The following is a 24,216-nucleotide window of genomic DNA, read 5'->3' as shown; positions in this document are numbered from 1 at the left end:
TACTTTTATTTGCTTTTACTGAAAAATATGTATGTGCCTATGTGCGAATATGTGAGAGTATTTTTAAGTAGACTCCTGTTTCTCCTTTGCATTTTGAGATCAAATGACGATGAGTTTGATTTTACTGTTCAATTGATTTAATCTTTGCTTTTAAAAAGTAATTATATATATATTCAGGCAATTTGTCAGCTTACTGCAATGAAACTCAGTGTCTTGGTACACATACACACAAAACACTAGCTTCAACATGTTTGTAGAAGGTAGTCCCATGCAATTTCCATCTAAATCTACCAGTGCCGTGCTCTCATCCCATATGTATTCTCACAAGCCCTGAAAAAGGAGCCCTTCCTCACCCGTATTCCAATCATTTGGACTATATCACTGCAAAATCAATATTTTAAGTATTAAATGAACCCTTTTTTTACTAAATCATGAACGTCGGAAGTATATTGATGTTGTAATGGTGACTGTAGTCCCTAGTTCAATCCCGATCAAACAAGGCCTATGCTCAAAGGCACGTCGACTGTCACAATCCAGCCTATTTCTCTTCTAATAGAGTTGAAGCTGTATTCCAAATTTAGCAAGGCCGTGATGGCTGGAAGAATGTAAAACTTTCCTTATATGATGACTGTAAGGGATTTATTTTAGGAGTTTGTTCATGACATTTCTAGCAGTTGCCACAGGAATGTACAGACTTTGACAATAGATTGTTTATTCTGAGCGAAAAACGTATTACTTTTCCTGTAATTGTTTAATATTGCTTTCAAATTTTGACACAACACTGGAAAACCTGGATAGGAGGCCTCGTCAATTAAATCGTCCTCAGTGCACAACTAATAATTATTTCATGGAACTCGAAAGGACGAAAGACAAAGTCAACCTTGGTGCCGGAAACTGAACTCAAAACCTAATGGTGGACGAAATACTGCTAAGCATTTTTCCCGGCGTGCAAAAGGTTCTTATTTCTTTACTGCCCACAAGGGGCTACACACAAAGGGGACAAACAAGGACAGACGAACGGATTAAGTCGATTATATCGACCCCAGTGGGTAACTGGTACTTATCTGATCGACCCGGAAAGGATGAACGGCAAAGTCGACTTCGCCGGAATTTGAACTCAGAACGTAGCGGCAGATGAAATACCGCTAAGCATTTTGCCCGACGTGTAAAAGATTCTGTCAGCTCGGCACATTGCGGTTGCTTACTATTGATTTCAAATTTTGGCACCAGACTAGAAATTTCAGTGGAGGGCGTAAGTCGATAACATCGACTCCAATCCATTAGTAGGTACTTATTTTATTGACCCCGGAAAGATTTAAATTCAGAAGTCGAAGGCGACAAAATGCCGCTAAGCATTTTGGCCGGCGTGCATACGCTTCTGCCAGTTCGGCGCATCAGTTGCTTAGTAATGATAAGTGACAATCAACACTATTTAAACTATGATATCGCATATTTCTGACAATCTACTCTTTATGTATGAAATACTTGTAGACATAATCATTAAGAAATTTTTGACTAATGCACATTTTTCAAAAATAAATATCTTATACTCCTATATCCCCACCGCACGCACACACAGACACACAGACACACACACACACACACAGACACACACACACAGACACACACAGACACACACACACACACACAGAGAATTCATACATTTCACTATTCACTGTGTAAATAAAATGACAATGCTGAATAATAGCTGCGATATAACGCTATGAAACTGGCTGTATATCGTAAATTGTTATTTTATATATTTTAATTATGTACTCAATCATTGAGTGTATTTTCATCAGTACCATGTGTGTGTGTGTGTGTATGTGTGTGTGTGTGTGTGTGTGTGTGAGAGATAAAGAGGTGCTGAGAAAGTGACTGTGTGAATGCATGCATTATTAATGCTTTTCTCTCTGTTTTTTTTTTGCTTTTTTTTTTGTTACATTTCTGTTGTCCCTTATTACTAGACGATGGTATTTTCGTGGCAGAATGACAAGCTCTTGTCCTAGTGTAAAGCTGGTGTTGTGATGTTTACCACCAACTCTCCTGCATCGTGATTTACTCATTATATTGCTTATTACAAATAGTTTGGATATTAATGGCTTGTGATGTGTTATATAGGACACTACATGTTGTTTTGTTGTTGCTGTGCACTATTACCTTTAGTTTAACGCTTGAACAATATATACTGTCTTTGCCTTTGATAGCTGTAGTTTTCTTATCTAATATGTTCATGTATCTGATGCTAAATAAAATTTTGCTTTGTAAAATAAACTTTACATGTCACATGTGTATTCTTAACTGTCTTAGTGAATGATATCTTTGTTGTTTCCTTTCCCCCTTATATTATACTATGCCTCATCCTTCTTCTTTCCATATATTTGTTATTACTTTGTGCTTGTTAAATTCTATAGATTTCTTCATGTAATACTTATTTGCAAAGAGAGGTGTAAAGGATTTTCCAAGTACTACTTCCAACAATGTTAATTTAAATATATGTACATTTTTGTTGTCGCAATGTGAGGAAAGATATTTATTTATTTTGGATGCAAGCGAACATTATATATTTTGTTTCAATAGTATGTCTAGAAATATTGTGCCGTGCTGGCAGAATCGTTAGAACGCCGAGCAAAATGCTTAGCGCCTCGTCAGTACGTTCTGAGTTCAAATTCCTTCGAGATCGACTTAGCCATTCATCCACGATCACAGCATGTCTATTTTCAATGTTAAGTAAAATTTCATTTCGGTCAATCCATATAGACTGATATTGTCCTTCTTGTCACATACATAAATTGAAGTATTCATCCAATATTTGCTTCTACGCAATGGAGATGGAAATTTGATTAAATTTCTAATTCTACCACATTAGGTATGTCAAAGCTTGGCTTACTAAATTGTATGTTAATTACCTTTCTTTCATCTAATTAGGTTTGCTGACAACACGCTTAACTGAAACGCTTAGTACAATGCTTCTCAATATTTTTTAACTTCGGATAAACTAGAGATCAAATAAATGATTATTGGTACACTTCTTGTAAAAAAAAAAAAAATTGTAGAAAACCTGACATAGAAATTTTCTTTAAATGTACAAAAAATTTAATAAACTATTGTTTATCTCGCTTAATTATTCATTTGTGAAAAAAAAATAATGACTAAGATTTAAGGAAAGCATTGAAACATTAGTGATGATTTCCTATAGTCTTATATCACTGTGTAAGAAACGTTGCCCTAATATAAGTTATTTACCCAGAAATACATCAAAGGAACCACTGCTGTAGTCTGGATTTCATAACAGACATTTGTAGGTTGCTCTGTTTTAGTTAGTTAACCACAAGGAACAGTGTATTTATTTGAACACGTTTTAGATAACACAAAAACATTCAAGCAGCATAAATTATAAACACAAATTGCATTCTAGGTGCCGTCAAATAGTTAAAAGTTACTGATATATGCATATGCAATAATAGATACAAGTACAGTGGATCCTATCCTGGGGTCAGAGGACCTCTTGTGATCCGTAAAGGTAGTAATAAAGGTCCGTGAACTGAATTCAAAATTTCATATATATATATATATATATATATATATATATATATGAGGATAAGCATATTAAAAGGGGGGCGTGGGAATACATTAAAATAAAAGGGTTGGGAATCACTGTACTAGTATATCATACTCTTTTATAAAGTTTAATGGGAGGTGTTCAAGTTTCAATGCCAAAAGGCGTTCATTCTAAAATGGACACCAGTCTTTTGCATACAACATTCTTTTTGCTATTTTTCCCGAAACATTTAGTGGAGTGAATATAGACATGCTATGTGGTTAAGAAGTTCACTTTGGAAGTGCGCATTTTCAGTTTCAATCCCTCAACGTGTACATTTTTTCGTAGCTTCTAACATACTTTCAGGTCCACCAAAATAATGACTTAGATTCAGTACTCGAAAACTCTGTAACAGAATCCTGTTTGGATGTCTTAATCCACAACCCATCTTAAGAAGAGATTTGTCATTAGTTGATTTTAGAAGAGTCTACTTTGTTGTAGGCTTTCAGTTTCCGTTCTTTCTGCCAGTCATGAAGGCTCTTTAAAAGACTCATGGGTGCTGTTTTTTCTCCCTCTATATAATAAAAGCGTACAATTAAACCTTTTGTGAAAACATAAAAAAAATAATATATTACAGTTCATTTGAACTTACGACCAAGAGGTCAATACTTGACCGTCATACTTCATAAACATATCAGAAAGATAAATTGCTTAACAATTCTTATATATAGGTAAAAATATAAGAAAACTGTGTTTATGGTTTTATTTACAAAACTTAAAAATATAAATGTATGATACTAATCCCATTAGATGTATTTCTTACACATTTCAAGACACTGTAAATCTGCAGACTTTTCCTCCTGTATAAGCTGCTTAAAAAATTCTATTGATGGTGTACATATTTTAAGAAATATTACCGCACAGAGGTGCGACATACGTCTATACATTTTAACTTTGCAATTCTCTAATAACCTATTGTCTTCACCAGCTAGCAGGAAAATGTTAATCAAATATGATTCCCATCAGTTTCTATGCATTAAATTTCTTTAACATTAGTCTGACCTGTATAGAACATTCGGAGACACTAACAAGGACAGCTGGTTGAATCTTTTAAAACACCTGACTTCAGTTTTAGATGTTGGAGAGCAGACATCAATGAAGTATACCATCTACTTATGGAGTTTTGTGTAATTGTAGTATTCATAATTACAAGTAGATTGTGTGAAGTAATTGAAGTAGTTTATATCGTTTCTAAAATGACGTAAAACGATTAACTGAGAGACAGCAGCGGTGATGAGCTGATCCTGTGCAGGTCATTCAACAGAGGCGAGTTAAAAATATAGGATTGACCAAAAGTGATCTCACAATTGTACGATAGCTAAACAGCAAATATTAACTACACAGTAATCTCCATTTTTATACTGTTCCACTGGAATCCAACAAAATCTCGATCACAAGATGAAAACTATTTGCAGCTTGTTTGGGAGGGCCAATTAGGACCATTCATTAGTCTAACAGTGAATTTAACACACACTGGATTGAAATATAATAGCAATGTAACAATATGTCTAAAGTACCTCGTGATTTTTCTTTCCTAGTAATATATCTGATTTCAGCTGCTATTAAGGTATTGATCAAGACATTGTTCTCCTGGCCCAGGCAATATTTACGCAGTTCTTGTGCAACGCACACGTATAACTCTAGGAAGGGGTTGTTTCTTTAGTGCAGTCGCAGAGGAACTTCGGGGAAGTTCCGATTTTCACTGGATTCATTTAATTACTTGACATGTCTTGTTAATTTTCTTTACATTCAAGCTTAAAGAAAGAAAATAATCAAGAAAAACTACTCTGAATAGGAGAATTAAAAAAGGTCATATCATAGGCGATTCTAAAATCTCTTCTACTACTGCTGCTGCTGCTGCTACTACTACTACACATACACTTACACGGAAAAGAAAGAAAAAACGTTTTAGAAAGGTCATACAAGAACATATGAGCATATACAAACTATATGAAAATGAGAGGTTAGAAAACAGCCATAGCACAATATATTATTAAAACGTTTTGGAATTATGTTTAAAATTGTTCAAGAAGTAATCTCACACATACATACATGCATGCATGAATATATATATATGCACACACGCATATATACAAATATACATATATACATACATATACACACACAATCACACATATGCACCCCCATACACGGATACACACTCACACACACACACACACACACATGTATATAATATGTACATACGTGCATACATAGAAACATACATACTTAACTAAAATATTTTAATAAGTGTCACAACGAAAAAATAAGTAATTGTATTCCGCTCCCACGATTTTTAGCAAATGATAATGGGATGTGACCAGGTCACTGCAAACCATCGCTTACATTCTGCATGCATGTCTTCCATTTCCAATTACTTAACATTGTTGTTCCCGAAATAAGTCATGAGATCCTCGTGTGTTGGAATGGGAAAGTAGGCAACAAGAACATGCTAGTGGTTAACGTATACATGTGACGTGGTTTTCGTTAGCAGTTTATCTTTTACTTGCTCCACATAATTGTTGGCCATGCAAATCTATATTTGCCTTTCCCGATATTTCTTTGTATGTCGTTTAACTCATTCAACAGTTGCACGCCTACTGTTCAAAGAACTGTGAACTTCAGCAGAAAATTAGCAAGTCATCTTTGATTCTAATCAATTTCGCTCGGCGAACTCTACTTTTGCGGTGTCATTTCGTCCCCCTTTTTTAAATTCTTTTCGCTGAACCTAATATCTATTAATGTCATGTAGTATCTATGCTTTCTGCACTGTACATGAAATCCATTTCTTTTCTTCCTGCATGCACTGTTTCGGAATATCTCTGTTGTTTTAAGAATCATTAGAACTTTCATGTCCATGAGAATTCTATCCGATCAAGTCGTTCCTCTCCACTTCGATGCTCACCGCTAACCGTATATTCTCATCAAAATATGAGCGAAACAACATTAAGAAAGACCTCCTTCAACCAAACATTATAATCCTCTGTTTGTTCGACTAAGCTAGGTGTATTGAGATCCAGCTTGGCCTGTTTAGTAGCTCCAAACTCAATCATGAGATAGCCCCATCAGTCACCCCATCAGATAGCCCCGTCAGTCACACTTCAAGGCATAGAGAAAAACGTTTTTGTTATTCATGCAGCGATAGCAAACTTCCTCCTTGCTCGCTCATGAATAAAGACCTCCACAAGGGCTCACTTCCGTGATATGTCTACGCCATTTACAGTTAACATAGGTTGATTTCTCATATCTAAATCTAGTGGAACGTTTGCTTCCTTCGTTTGGCAAAACAAAGCGTATATATTCTGTAGATGTTATCACTGTTGCATTTGTTCTTCTTGTTGATGCTATGGTTATTTATTAGTTGTTCAAATTGATGTTTCCTCGAATGTTGGAATAACGTTGCATTGCCTCTACAATGGCGGAATCTTTTTTAAAAATTAGAGACTTCGTTATTTTTTAAATTTTATTTGTATATTTACAGTTATTTTTGGTGTGCTTTGAATAGTAATCACATAAATGAAGATAATCTGATGACAGATTATCTTTAGTGGAACTGTAAACAAAAACATAACAATAAAAATTATGATCAAACGTGACGCCCCATAGGTCTCGCAAAACACAGTGAATAGTACTAATAATAATAATAATAATAATAATAATAATAATAATAATAATAATGCCTCCTCATTGATATAACTGTCCCAATCGATATAAACGTATCTGTCAAGACTGAGCAAATTTAAAAACTGAGCAAATGTAAAGATCTTGAAATAGAAATTAGCAAAATGTGGAACCTGAAGACGAAAACAATACCTATTGTCATAGGTGCCTTGGGAATGACAGCGAAACGGGCTGATTACTACCTAGCTCAGATAAAAATACGTACTCTGATGCAGTACAAGGCAGTAGCTCTCGTGGCTTCTTATCGTAACTGATTGGAAGAGATATGTACAAGATTGGCTACAGCAATTATTCTGCACAACACAGATTTGCCTGTCAGTTGTTTGACTTCAGCCAGTAAAACATGTCCATTAGTGGCTAACAATATATCCTTCACTGGTTGGTCACAAGAAGGAGTAGTTTCGGGAGCATCGTAGCCATGTGTTGAGAGGGATTCTTTGCGGATTGAATAATTCCCCTCTAGAAGCATGGGTGTTTCGTTCATTATCCTTAAACAGATCTTATTCAGTGACGTTTTGAGCGGGAAGGGATTCTCAACCTAAAGAAAATTCTAACCACATGCAAGGTCATGAGCTGTTTATTTTGATATGAGATCACCAGGTTGCGCACATATAGTTTTGATGTTGTGCCTGGTGTATCCTTATCTGACGGGTAGTCACGATGGGTATATTAAACTTTGTATATTTGTACCCCAATGTCACTTTGGTGGCATGTAAGACTCTTTCACTCAATAATAATTATCTCTTCTGTAATAGGCGTAATGCCTGAAATTTTGAAGTAGGAGGTTTGTCGATTACATCGACCCCAGTGTTTCACTGATACATAATTTATCGATCCCAAAATGATGATAGGCCGAGACGACCTCGGTGGAATTTCAACTGAGATCTTGAAGACGAACGAAATACCGCAAAGCATTTTTGCCTGGCGTTATAATGACTCTGCCAGCTCGCCGCCTTTTAAAAATAATAGTCCTTTCTACAATAGACACAAGGCCTGACGTTTTGGAAGAGGGAGCTACTTAGTTTCATTAAACTGGTACTTATTTCATAAACCCTGAAAGGATGGAAGGCAAAGTCGATCTTGGTAGACATGAACTCAGAGCGTAAAGACAGACGAAATACCGCTAAGCATTTCGCCCGGCGTGTTAATGATTCTGCTGGCTCGCTGCCTTAATGATAATAATAATAATAATAATAATAATAATAATAATGATCCTTCCTACTATAGGCGCATGGCCTGAAATTTAGGGGCGGGGGGTACTCGATTACATCGACCTCAGTGCTCAACTGGTACTTATTTTATCGGCCCGAAAGGATGAAAGGTAATGTCGACCCCGGCTGAATATTATTATTATTATTATTATTATTATTATTATTATTATTATTATTATTATTATTATTAATAATAATAGTAATAACAATAAAAATACTACTACTACTACTAATAATAATAATAATGGTTTTTTGACCACTAGAGCTACGAGAAATTGATGCAAAACAAAAATAAAGGGCAATAGGGATTTACATATACATTTGTAAACAATAAAACCACAATTAACAAGAAACTTGATAACAAAGCTTCCTCGACACACTGGGAGTATAACACAATACTGAAAGTATCACAAAAAGATGACCAAATAAAACACCGGCCCTCTATCATCCCGATTCCTCAGGGCACGACAAGGGTCACTCTCCTACATATTATCTCTATCAGACAGGTGCAAGCGTAACGTAGGTTCACTCAGACGGGCTCACTCATGTGGGCCATCCTTGTTATATTTACCCATCTTTTAAAAACAAACAGGGGTGTGGCACCTCTTTCTCTACATTGATCCTTCTTTTTCAAGTGGAAGATTAAAAAGCCGATGAGGGCTTGACTGACGAGTAAATTGTCTGTCTTCAACCCTTTCAGTCTTGTTCGCCACACCTCTTTCGCCATAGTTACCATGTTTTATTTCCAAAACAACAAAATATATAGAACAAGAAATCAAAACAGATATCGCATACAAACTAAATTCACTGCTTCACACATCCCAGGAACTCATAACTGCACTTGGAAGTGCAATAAGCAATAAACATGGAAATATTGAAGATAGAAAGCATAATAATAATATTTTCTTCTATAAGCACTGGGCCTGAAATTTTGGGAAAGTGGGTTAGTTGATTACCAATTTTTCATCGACCCCGAGATCATGAAAAGTAAAGTCGACCTTGGCAGAATTCGAACTCAGAAACGCAAAGACAGACGAAATACTGCTGTTTTTAATCGTCGTGCTAACGCTTCTTCCAACTCGCTGCCTTATGAATAACAAGAACAACAATAATGATGATGATGATACTACTACTACTACTACTACTACTACTGCTACTACTACTACTACTAATAATAATAATAATAATAATAATACTGTTTTATAGTATTATGAAAGACTCGGGAAACTCCGCATCGGATGGCAAATGGTATTACTTACGTCCATCCCAAAATTAACGAAACCAAAGACCCAAAAGACTACCGGCCTATAACATGTTTGTCTACTATCTATAAGATTTCGACATCTATTCTAGTGGAGAAAACATATACCTTTATGGAAGAGAATAACCTTTCTCACTGAACAAAACAGATGCAGACGAGGTTCATACGGATGCAAAGATCAGCTCTTAATTAATCGCATGCTCTTCGAGAACTGCCATAACAAGCGCAGAAATCTCAGCTCTTCAAAGATTGATTATAAAAAAGCCTTTGACAGCATATCACATTCGTCGTGGATTCTGAAATCGCTGGATATTTTCAAAATTTCTCCTGTGATTTCAAATTTTTTAAAGTATAATGTCACTATGGAACACGAAGCTACAATTGTATCATTCTAACGGAGTATTGCGCATAAACAATATTAACATAAACTGTGGCATTTTCCAAGATGACTCACAATCACCATTAATTTTCTGCATAGCACTGATACCACTCTCAAGTGAACTGAATAGAACAGGGAATGGCTACAAAATTGACAACAGGAAAATAAGCCATCTATTTTATATGGATGATTTAAAACTATATGGCAAAGATGAGGAAGAGCTTGGAGGACTACTACATACTGTGAAAGGATTCGGTGATGATATCGGGATGGAGTTTGGCCTTGAAATGTGTGCCAAAGCCACTTTTAAGAAAGGGAAACTGGTAAAGTCAAGTTCAATCGTATCAGATGTCGAAACAGCAATAAAGGAACTTGAGCAGGAACAAACCTATAAATACCTAGGAGTAAATGAAGGCTCTGGTATCCAGCATGCAAGCATGAAAGAGAAGGTTAGGAAGGAAGGTTATAGAAGAGTTCGAGCAGTTCTGAAGTCTGAGGTGAATGCATATAATAAAGTGTTAGCCATAAATTCCTTAGCAGTCCCAGTTGTTCTTTATAGCTTCAACGTGCTTAACTGGAATACCAGTGAAATATTGAAAATTGATAGAAAAATCCGCAAGCGACTGACGTGTAATAAGATGCACCATCCAAAAGCAGACGTAGATCGTCTTTACCTTCCCAGAGCTCAGTGAGGTCGAGGCTTGATCCAGCTTGAGGTTACGTATAAAACCACCACAATCGGACCGGCCAAATACCTTGAAACAACCAACGATTGGATGCTCAAACTTGTTGAAAAACATGAATACCAAAAAAACTTCATTCTATTCTGAAAGAGGGCAAAAACTTCGCTACCGAACTCTTAGATACCCACCAGCTTGATCAGGTTGAAGGAAATGCGCCAACTGCTGCTGCAAAGAAAATAAAATTGATTGCAAAGACAAAAGCACCTGAAAAATTAGCTAGCAGATAGGAACAGAAACCTCTGCATGGCAAGAATGTGGCCCGTAGCAAACAAGCTGATGTCGACCAGAAACACACACATCAATGGTTACGAAGCTCAGGGCTAAAAGCAGAGAGTGAAAGTTTCATATTAGCTGCTCGAGACCAAAGCTTATTAACCCGGAACTACCAAGCCAATGTGTTGAAAAATGGAGCTGACTCAATATGCCGATCTGTAACAATGAGATTGAAAATATAGGCTACCTAATCTCAAGGTGTAGAGTCTTAGCACCTGTAGAATATAAAGCAAGACATGACAGAGTCGGCCAGTATTTACACTGGACAATATGTCGGCATTTTAAAATCAAAACCGCTGACAAATAGTATAAACACCATCTTGAAGCTGTGACTGAGGGAGAGAATGTGTCGATTCTCTGGGACTTCTCCGTACATACCAACAAAACTATAAAAGCTAATAAACCGGATATTATTATTAAAAATCAGACAAAGAAGATGTGTTTATTAATTGACATGAGTATTCCTAATTGAAACTGAAGAAAATGTGGTATCTCAGGGCGACTACTGTACCAGTGATTGTAGAATCTCTAGGAATTATAAAAAAGGTACTGAAACCTATTTGAAAATGATACCAGGCTTACCATCCCTACAGGAAGTGCAAAAAATTGTGTTAACTGGAACAACTCATGTACCGAGAAGATCATTATCGCTGTGAAAACAGCATCCATTCATGAATTTATTAATTTATCAATTCTTTTTAAATACATATTTTACCTGTGAATCTGCTTGTGTTAACTGGGAATGCAAACAATGAGCTTCTCTGCGCTAGGTGTAAGAAAAACACTCGGCGAGAAATGGAAGAATATTTGAAGAAGGAAGAAAAAAACAACATAATACTTTCTATTATAGGCAGAATGCCTGAAATTTTGAGGGAGGGGTTAAATCGATTTAGATCGCCCCCAGTATGCAACTAGTACTTAATCTATCGACACCGAAAGGATGAAAGAAAAAGTCGACCTCGGCGGAATTTAAACGGAATTTTCACAGTCAAGCGTTGCATTGATACCGATTTAATGCTTCACAGTAGGTATTACAATAAAACAATAAAAAGAAGTCAGAAAAAGTACGTAAAAGACAACAGCACATTTTGAAATAACACTCAAGCCGTGTAAAGATAATTTCTCTTTTATTTCCAAACGTGAGAAATAAAGTTGTATTATTATGTTCGCAAATCTTATTGTTATTCTTAGTATTATTTATGCATTATTGATATTAATTACTTAATCTTAAAGCACCTTATAGATATATTAATTAATCCAACACACTGTTTGATCAAGTCAATAGTATTTTTGTCTAATTTTTTCCATGATTTTATTGAGTAATATTTTGTTTTTGTTTAATTAATCACTTTTATTTGTTTGTTTTTCCTATATTTTGATTCAATACGTTAAGCTTCCTTTTTATACAAAGGTTGGAATAAAAAGATTATTACTATCATACCCACCCAAAATCTTGATTAACCATGCGATAAAACTTTATATTGAAGGGCTTATAAAAATCCCTAAGCCTCCGTATCACTGAAGGATCAATCATGGGGTGAATACGCCCTTTAGTTTCACCTAAGCAGTGAGGGTGGCTACCTTTTTGTCTGTTAGGTTTGAGGATACAAGGGAATCCTTTCCTGGATTTCAGGTAAAAATGTTTGTGGTTTATAACAGGTCTGAGTCCCAAAAACTGTTGCACTTTTAACATCTCATCAGCAGGGTTTTCAATAAGACGTTCACCACTCACGAAGTGCATTTGTTCCAGAGGGAAATACTGAAGCCAATGTTTCAGGTGTTTAGCATAGACTCCTATACGGACAGGACTCCACTGAGTGTCGACAATACGGCTGGTGTTATCAACAAACACCATTTCCTCGAAGCTACGCGAATCCATCTTCTTGCTGGCCACCTGTGTGTAGTCAGATATAGCCCGAGTAACGGGGTCCCTCACTACCACAATCAACTTGAGGTGTTTGGAGAACTGGTACACTCTTCTTGGGACCTCTTTCGTTATGAAATAACTCGGTGTTTTCTCGATGGTGAGTTGACCTTCTTCAGACCTTGGCATTAAACTCCTGTGGAAGAAAAGAAAATTTTAAATTAATGTTAAGTTATCAACAATTCTGAACAAAAATAACATAAGAAATACTGGAAAAGCGAGGTATTCGATATACGGAATAAAAAAATGAATTTGTAAATCTAAATATGTAATATTGTTTACGAAGATCATGTTTCAAAGATTCGTGAGAAGAAACTGGTTTATCTTTCTTTATAATCTTCTTGCGATATTTCTCTCTGACTTTCCATCCTTCCCTCTCTTTGTTGTGTATGTGTGTGTGTGTGTGTGCGTGCGTGTGGGCGTTTGTGTGTGTGCGTGTGTGGTGTCTCTATTTGTAAATGTGTATGTATATATTTATACACTTATGCATGCACATATTCATATGCACGTAAGGGAGGGAGAGATTTGCAAATAAACACATTTATAGAATACTTATTTATATAATGTATATACTTGTGAATATGTGAGTAATGTATTATAACCTTAATATATATAAAGCGATATATACATACACACACACGCCCTACTCACACACACACATATAACACATTCACACACACACACAAATATGTACGCATACATGTATGTAGGTGTGTATATACGTTTGTGTTTGGTAACTAAAGTGTACTGACGTGAAAGAGGTTTTCGACAATTTCAATAAAAAGTGCACCATAAAAGAATATATAACTGAATATTTCAAAAATGAAAAGAAAAAAAGAAAAAAAAAACAAAGAACAGTTATCGCCTATTTTGAAGAATTTCGACAGGAACACAAAGTAAAATGAAATGAAAAAATATACTAATTAAAATGTACCAAAAAAGGAAATAATATATTTGATATGGAATGCTGATTAAAGAAAACTGTCTTTTATGCATATTTTCTTCCTGTCAGTTATTCACAAAAAGGAATGATTAATGGCCTTACTATTTCATTATTTACTATTTCACTTTTGTTTTGCTCCCTTTTTTTTCTTTCAGACACGTTTTGTTTTACAATATAACGCCATTTTGTAGGGCAGATCTAGGTTTAAAAAATTCTGTTTGTAATACAAGAAATCTGGTATGAATGACTATTCAAGCAAAGCATTGCAATGCAATACAATGATATATATATATATATATATATGTACAATTACTGCTGTTAATGTGTGCATAAATGTATGTAGCTATGTAATTTTCAAATATATGTATGTGTGTGCTTTTGTGTGCTTTTGTGTGTATGCATTATAGCACAATCTGCCAGTCTGATAAATATGAAGATAATGATAACAATCAAATAATGAATATTATTATTAATAATAATAAGAAAAAGAAGAAGCACTAGTACCGATTCGCAAAATAATCGCAGTAACGTTATTATTAACTGCAAAGACTGCCAAGAGATCTAACAATTACCATTCTTCTAGTAATAATTTGACGGATCAATAACCTATCAATGTATTTTGTGTAATTATCGATTGCTTACACAATGTTACATTTTTACACACACACACATGCATATATGTCAATGTATGCATATAATGATATATATGGATATAACTATATGTGTGTGTGTATGTAGGTTATGCACACACACATACGTTATGCACACACACACACACACACATGCACACAGATATATACATGCATTCATATATGCATGCATTTTTTTAATGTTTTTATGTGTATGTGCTTTTTAGTACGAAAGACAAAATCACTTCTCTTCTTGTGTCTATGTATATAACCAATATGTACAGTGGTAGCTAAACAAACACTTCAAATGCTTTTGGTGGGTTATGGAAATGCTAATTTAAAACAAAGCGTAAAACTTTACTAAATCACAATACACAGGAATTCAAAAACACAAGAATTTCTGTATACATTCGATTCATTTCCACCGCGTATTGATACAATTTATCTCAATCTCTCTCTCTTTCTGTGTTTCTTGCTGTTTTTTTTTTATTTTTGCCTCTCTCTCACACAAATACACGTGCATATATATACACACACACACACACACACACACACACACACACATATATATATATATGCATATACATATATGCATGTATGTCTGTATGTATGCATAAGCTCATGCATACATACCTAAATGCATTCATGTGTGCATATGTGTATGTGTGACTATTGTGTGTGTATATATATATGTGTGTACCTGTGCGTGTGTGTGTAATATATATATATATATATATATATGTGTGTGTGTGTGTGTGTGGAGAGAGAGAGATGTATGTATACGCGCACACACATGGTGAGGGCAAGAACATGTGTTTTGTTATTTTGAATGTTGATACTTATTTTAGAATAATGTTTAATTAAAGTATATCCAAATAATATTCAACAATCAAACATTAATTTTACTGTATTTTCCTGCATTGATGGGTTTCTTCCTGTTTTTGCAAATATTAAATACAGAGCAAATTCGAGAAATGCTGTCTGAAGCGGTGAAGCCGTAAAACTGTGGACACCACCGGAAATATTAGTGTTTGATGGTGGTACAGCCTACAAAAATGTAGCACAACTCTGAATGAAAACAATTATTAATGGAGATGCAACTTGCGAAGAGCTGTGGATGATATAGAGCAGCTGCATGTCTCATGATACATCTCCAGGTGTAACAGAACTATAAGTTGACCGTTCAAAATTCACATCGAATTGGGAAGTGAAAAATGATCTCGTCAAATGGAAGGTGTTTATGGGACAAAAGAAATGGTCAAAAGGTAAGCAATAATGACGCTTTCGTTTGAATGGTAGGCAAAAGTAAACAACGAAATGAGTGTTGATACAATTAGTATAACAAGTGCTACATGACAGTCAGATTGCTGTAAGATGTTATGTTAAATCAGATCTTGAATAATTCCCATAAAAAATATCTTTCTTCATACTGCTTCTACCAAGTTCAGTAATAAGAGGCTACATATCATTGTTTTTAACAAAGAAATAAAAGAATGTACTGATGGGAATATCTCTTTAAATCAAGAAATATAAAAAGAAAGGATAAATATGGACAACCGCTGCGTAACCTTCAGTTTCTGTACGCAGAATTTAAATTCACATTGATATCAATATTAATTGTAACACTGGATTTGTTAGCAAAGGATAACATTAACAATCTGGAACAGCAATTGCTTTCAGAAAAAAAAACCAACTAAAATATATAGTACAAACACGGTTAGTAACAGAAACACTAAAAATATACAAGACGTTTCTTAAGCGCAAAACGTGATATTAACTTTCATATAGACAGTCCAACGATGAAGAATTGTATCTTTGAAACCAGCACCTTCATTCTAAATAATTAAAAACATAAGAATGGATAAATATACACACATTCACACACACACACATACACACGCAGACACAAGTACATACAAACATACATACGTACATACATACATATATTTATGAATAAATAAAATGAAAGTAAATGAATTTCTGGAGATGTCTCCAATGCGTATACAATATTGATTTAGTAAAAACATGACTGAGTAATCTACACACATATATACCGTCAGAATATTCTTCAGGCATCATCAATGTGACAGTCTTTGAAGTCCGGATATTCGAATACTGATATTGTTCATTCGACAAGATTCAAAAGATAATTACTTGCTAAATTTTATTCACAGCGATTCGGTCAGATGTACTCTATTGTAAAATACATTTGTTCAAGATACAAGAGTCGAATCGAACCTGAAACAGGGATTTCGACACAAATTTCTTAAGAATTTACCTACGCAACCCCTATATATATTCAACATATAGATACTTATGATTCTGTCTGTCTATCTCTCTCTCTATCTATCTATCTATCTATCGAACTCCTCGCTCTCTTTCTCTCATCTCTTTGTGTGCGTGCGTGTGTGTGTGTGTCTGTCTGTCTGTCTGTCTATCTATATATATATGTATATATATATCTATATGATGAATGTATAGAACGTAGTTCTATGGCATTTTAGTTATGAGTTTGTTTGCATATGGGTAAGTGCTTCGTGTATATAGGCACGTACATTTATATATCAATCTGTTAGTCTATATACTCATATACACGTGCACGTATAGTGTGTGTGTGTGTGTAAAACTGTATCGGTGTATTCAAATCTGTACATTGACACACATACGTATACACACACACACACACACACACACACACACACACACACACACACACACACACACACACACACACACGTACAACACACATACATATACGACGGATTTCTTTCAATTTTCAAATTTTCATCTAAGAAACAAACTCAGGTTTTTACTCAGTAAACTAAGAGAAGAATGTATGGTTACAAGTGCTACAGCTGTTTCTAGGGTCTCGGAAGTACGTAATAATATTTGTAGATATAGTCCACCAACAGTTAAGAATATACAACCAGTAGTGGATGCATACACAAATTACGTTAAATCCGAACACCGTCTTATGGATGAAGAGATTCATACATACATACATACATACGTACATACATACATATATATATATATATATATATATATATATATATATATATATATATATATATATATATATGCACACACACAATCAGAAAATAATCCTCGCACTGATATATAAACACAAGCTTCACTGTCAATTCCACAAAAAGGTTTACAAACAATCTAGTACTTATGAAGTACTACTGTCAAAAGCACGATTCTTTTTATCTCCAGAAGTGATCTTCGTTGAACACGAGTCAACAGCTATTATGTTTATATGTATGCATTTACATATGTAACTATGTTAGTACACATGCATACGTATGCTTGTACGTATATATGTATACGTTGTATATGTATGTACGTTTGTTTTTTCTGCCTGTATATACATACAGAAAATATTTAATTCATGAATTTTACATACATACACGCATATGCACACACACACACACACACGTGCATATATATCACACTAAATGATATCAAGATGTGAACACAGATTTTTGCATGGTTATAGAGACACTCATGTACGTGTTCACGAATGCATTCGAACGCAGATATACTCATATACGCATATACAGTCATGCATACACACACGCTCAGCCATAACGTCGTAGATACACGTGTATGTACATATATAAATCTATAAAATATAATAACAGATAACACAGGTACACACATATATCTAGACATACGCATATATACACATATATACATTTAGAATGTAGTAAAGAAACATATCGATAGCAAATAAAACAACGAATACAAGACATGAGGTAGAAAGTGTTAAAGTGGATAGAAATATATCGATTACTGTTGGAATAATTACGATCGAGTGTTATTGGATTTGTCTCGATTAGGTGATGTCAATTATCAACAAGAGATCGATAAAAACATTCTTGAATAAACGCCATCTATAATGTCAGTGCGTTGTAATACAGAATATGAAATAATGGCAAAGTAGTCTGATGAGAGGTGGAGTATGAGTTGAGAGGGAGGTGAGAAAGAGAAGGAGGGGGAAGAGGTAGGGAAAACAGATGGTGATGGTGATTGCAAAATGCTTTAATGACGCTTATAATGATTGAATCAACTATATAGTACTTCTGTATTGCAGATATTTGGTGGAGATGAAACGAAAAAAAATATATATACACGTCGCTTCCCCTTCTTATTTTTTTGTCAAATATAACTGTTTATAACAGTAATGGTGATAATAATACTTCCAAATTTTTGGCACAAGATAAACGGTTTTGAATGGAAGGGATACTCAGTTATATCGACTCCAATACTTGACTAGTGCTATATTTTATTGGTCCTGGGGGATAAAAAAAACACAAAGTTGATTCTAGTGCAATCTGAAATCGGAACGTATTCAGGCGGAATATATACAGCCAATCATTTTGTCCAACTGCAGATACTGCCAGATCGCTGCCTTCAAAATACTAAAACTGACTTCAAATGTTCGCTCAAGAGCAGCAATTTCAAAGCAGGAGGTTAATTCGATTACATCTACCTCAGTGCTCAACTGGTACTTTATTTATCAACCCCGAAAGGATGAAAGGCAAGTCGACCACGAAAGAATTTGACGTCAGAACGTATCGACGGACGAAATGTCACTAAACATTAATAACAACAACAGCAACAACACGTGAATTTACTTATTCGTCACAAGAGCAGTGCTCCTTTATGGCAATGGTACCCGGGGGTTAAATGATTTAAGGGCTAACTGATTTAAGGGCCCAATGCTAATCCATATAGCTGCTACCCGGGATTTTATAATGCCGTCAAGAATGCCTTGCTCCAATGTCCCCCAAAACAAAGAACGTTAAAAATATAAACACAAAAACACAAAACAGTTAGAGTACACGTTGTGTTCAAGATCAATTTCAACTGTTATACGTATGATGTTGCTGGATGCTTTTTCTAAAACCGCACACAATATTTTAAATGCTATACGTATATCCCAAGAATCTGATAGCCACGTTGGGCAAATCAGAGAGGGTCATTGCACCAAATAGAACAGAAGTGCATTTTATTAAATGTTGACCTATTAATCGTCTATGATAAAAATTACTGAATTTCAGAAATTTTCTCTCACAACCACGTTTCTCTCTCTACCCACAGTTGCTTACTCACTTTATGTTAGAATGAAAGAATGAAAGCGTATTTTATTTAGCATTTAAGTTTAGCCTTTCATAACTACCGTTATCAGCATAGTAACCAGTTAAAAACACTGATAAACCACGAAGCAGCGAATGAACTTCTACGTGGTATCCTGACTTGTTCGAAAGAATAAGCAAGTCTCACACATATATTACCCTACTTATAAAAATGACATGGAAGTTACTGTGTTCTCAGCAGTGTAATCCTGAAAAGATGCACAAGTAGCTTTTGTTCACAAGTCTGCTCAGTTAGAACTGGACAGGGACAAAATAACTACACACGCACCACAAACATACCTTCAAAATTCATAGAGTTTGTGGGACGAGTTGGCTACAGTTACTCTTTTACTTGTTTCAGTCATTTGACTGCGGCCATGCTGGAGCACCACCTTTAGTCCAGCAAATCGACCCCGGACTTATTCTTTGTAAGCCTAGTACTTATTCTATCGGGCACTTTTTACCGAACCGCTAAGTGGCGGGGACATAAACACACCAGCCTCGGTTGTCAAGCAATGCTATATGAAAATACACAGACACACAAACACACCCACACACACACACACACACACACACACATATATATATATATATATATATATACATGTATACGACAGACTTATTTCGGTTTTTGTCTACCAAATCCACTCACAAGGCTTTGGTCAACCCGAGGCTATAGTAGAAGACACGTGCCCAAGTTGCTACGCCGTGGGACTGAACCCGGAACCATGTGGTTGGTAAGCAAGCTACTTACTACACAGCCACTCTCAAACTTTAAAATGTAGCGGCTAGAAAATTTTTTGCAGAGCACCTGTAACTGATAGGGGTAGAGAAAGATATACTCAAACTGGACACCTCATCTGAATGCTTCTACCAGAACGAACTCCACGGACATCACTTGCTGGTGAGGTGGTGATACTAAAGGTAGCCAAGGGTTATACTCACAATATATCGGAGACAACGATTCTTCCGACGAAGTTACCCATAGTTACCGTTTACCGAATCTCATTCGCATAGATTAGTTGAATTACATAGTACGTTGGAAGAGGTTTACCTACAGCGCTTTTCCGTGGGGTCGAGAATGAAAGCAGATATTATAAAGACAAAAATGTAATCTAAGCGTTTTATGCCTGACCTGTTATAAAGCTAGGATAGTGCTTCTCGATGCAGAAGCTGATTGACGTAATAATGATAAAGCAAAGACGTTGAAAATATATATTATCATAATTATAATGTATAGGACACACCTCACAGGAAACCCATGAAATATTCTATTCTGCATTTTCTTCTCATGTCCTCAGTATCTATTCGGCTATCTATCGATCTATCGATCTATATTATTATTTCTCTATGAATGTTTCAATTTCAAACTTTCCTAACTCTATTCCCCTTTCATACATAAATATACATGTAGATACGTACATACATATATACATACACAAATAGATACATGCATACATACATAACGTACAAGCATACATGCCTGCATACGGGCTTAGAGATCGATTTAGTTTTTCTATGGTACGGAAAAGCAGTTTTGCTAATTATCTGTTTATTTATCGATTTATTTAGCGGCAAAACAATGAAACACCACTTCAAGTGATTGGTTTACACACACACACACACACATACATACTTACATACATGCATACATACATACGTACATACATACCTTCGTACATATATATATATACATGCATATATATATATATATGAATATATATTTACACACTCACACATACACACACAAACACAACACACTTATATATATATATATATATATATATATATATATATATATATATATATATATATACATATATATATGTATATGTATGTATATATATATACATCGAGAGAGGGTGAAGGATGGATAGATAGATAGATAGTCAGTTAGACATATGTATATATATAAAAAACGCGCGCGCGCACCCCCCCACACACACTTACAATTCCATTTTTCTACATCTATATTTGTTTATCTATCTATCTATCTATCTTTCTCTCTATATATATCAACACGTCTAATCGTTTTGAATTTTTGCCTATAAAGATATATTTAAATAAATGTGTCTAACTACTAATCCAACTGTCCATCTTTGTAAATTCCTATTACCCTATCGATAAATCTATATCACATTGAAAACTTAACTGCAGTTATTTACAGTATTGATTTCAAGGTATGGTGAATATCTCTGTGAAATCTAAACGAGAAACTGAACACGGAATGCACTTGCGTTTCTAAACGTTGATACCGAACGCTGCCGCACGCATACAAACACACATTTGTAGACACACACGCAATGTGCATGCAAGGGAGTTTGTGCACATACATACAGACATACATGTACACACACAGACACACACTCATACATGTAGGCACTCACCCACGCACCGAAGCACGTAGAATAGTCGCATAATATATATTGTAATACTGCAGCGATGGTGAAAGCTTATATACCAATATATCTTTTATAGCAACAATACGTACAATTTTAGAGAAGGTGTGTACAAAATGCCAAGAAACATACTTAAAACATTTTTGTTCACCTGCACAACGAAAATTCCCTTTCTCTGTCCACAAGTCAAGCTATTTTGCCATTGGGAATAAATGGCTATGGGACCTCCACTCAGCCCAATATTTATGACGTGTATATGGTTGTAATTTCAAACAAATGATGTTAGTGGCAAACATAAATGCAATTTATATACATACATAAATATATATATATATATATATATATATATATATATATATATATATATATATATACATATACATACATTCATATATGTATATATACATATATATATACACACATATATATACATATATATATATAATATTTACGTATATATGTATAAGTGTGAGTGTGTGTTTGTATATGTGTATATATCAGGTACATTCGTTGTGGCGTATACGCAAGAACCGGTGGATTTTGATGACTCTTAAAATTAAATTCAAAATTCTGCATAGGTTTTATATGAAATCAAACCAGACTACTGCCTCCTTTTTAGTTAGGGTTCTAGGAATAACGTGTGATGAACATAAATCCTCAGTACAAAAAGAAAAAGAAAACACAGAAAAACACAGAAGAAATGCTTAGATATACACGGAAATTGCGAATGTTTCTACAGAAATAAATTCTTTGTAGCCAAATCCCTTTTGACCCTTTTTGTTTTTAAATGTTCAACCTGTGATGGGGAAATAAATAAGGAATGCACAAAGAAGCAATACTGAGAACGGATACTCGGGATGGTTATTAGAAGAAGTTTGGAAAATACGATAGATAAGAAACAATACCAAGTAAATTATCATGAATCAAATACCTGTTCAAGCATATGGGAAACTGACAGCACCATGGCTATGTCATGTCAGAACGATAACGAATCGTTACTATGTGTAATGTGTAATGTGTATGATATTCGAGTCCGAAAGTGTTTGCATTTGAATATTCAGAGATATCAAATTCACCAGAAATATTTATTCCTTTGAGATCTCGATTAAATCAATTAAGCTATAGAATGCATGCTAAATATAATTGCAAATTATATTCCCGCAATTGTTGTTATATATTAACAATATGAATTGCAATTTTCTCAAAGTTTACCTGATCATTCTTTGATTTCTCTTTCTAATTAACTTTACACTAAAGACAAACCGGGATTTCCCATATTATAAGTTCTGACAGGGATTGCCTACCGTCTTCAGCAGCTTCACACAGCTGTCTTAGACCCAATTCAATACACACGACGTAAGGCTACTGGAAGCAGCGGGTACTCTCTGTCTAAAAACAGTTTCTGCTAGAGGGCATGTGAGGCAGCAGAATTCGGCTCCTTGTTGTACCTGTGGACAGAGCTGGAATAAGCTGTCGGAGGATTTCTTTCTATAACTTTACCATCCTCCATTTCTGATTTCCTATCCTCCTCGATTGTAATCTCATAGATTACAAGTGTGTGTGTGTCTATAGTTACATAGTTGCGCGTGTGTACATAGTTACATACACACATCAATAAACTATAATCACAGCCAAGATCTAACACGAAGAACACAGACAAATTCCTATTCAACATGTGTGAAAATTTGATGAATGAAGAGATGAGAGAAGCGAATTTCCCGCCAGCATTAACAAGCAAAATATTTGTGTTTTACTATAACGAATAAAATTATTAAATATATTACAGATCTTCACTGAAGAACTATACATTAATGCACCAATGCAAATATTCAAAAAGATCGTTCATTTTTTTTTTCTATCACACCATCTTTTATTCTTTTTATCTTTGTAATATTCTTCTTCCTACTTCAAAATATACCTATTAATACGTCTTACCTTTAATTAATGGTTGACGCAAGACGTTAAGGGAGAAACAGGCCATTCATTTGTGTCAATCGATTTTTCTAAAAAATGTGTACTTTAAGAGTA

At 34.9% G+C, this 24,216-nt stretch overlaps 1 protein-coding gene across 1 annotated transcript in view; it reads right to left on the bottom strand.

Annotated features, from left to right (window-relative positions):
- Positions 1-12,259: 12,259 nt before the first annotated feature.
- Positions 12,260-24,216, bottom strand: part of LOC106873887 (uncharacterized) — a 311,731-nt gene continuing 299,774 nt past the window's right edge. The window contains exon 2 of the mRNA XM_052969830.1: positions 12,260-13,209. Coding sequence (XP_052825790.1) covers positions 12,585-13,209 — 625 coding nt within the window. The 3' untranslated portion in view covers positions 12,260-12,584. The remainder of the gene's footprint in view (positions 13,210-24,216) is intronic.

The sequence above is a fragment of the Octopus bimaculoides genome, chromosome 7 (genome assembly GCF_001194135.2).
Source record: "Octopus bimaculoides isolate UCB-OBI-ISO-001 chromosome 7, ASM119413v2, whole genome shotgun sequence".
Classification (NCBI taxonomy): domain Eukaryota; kingdom Metazoa; phylum Mollusca; class Cephalopoda; order Octopoda; family Octopodidae; genus Octopus; species Octopus bimaculoides.
This window is presented reverse-complemented; position numbering and strand designations above follow the sequence as displayed.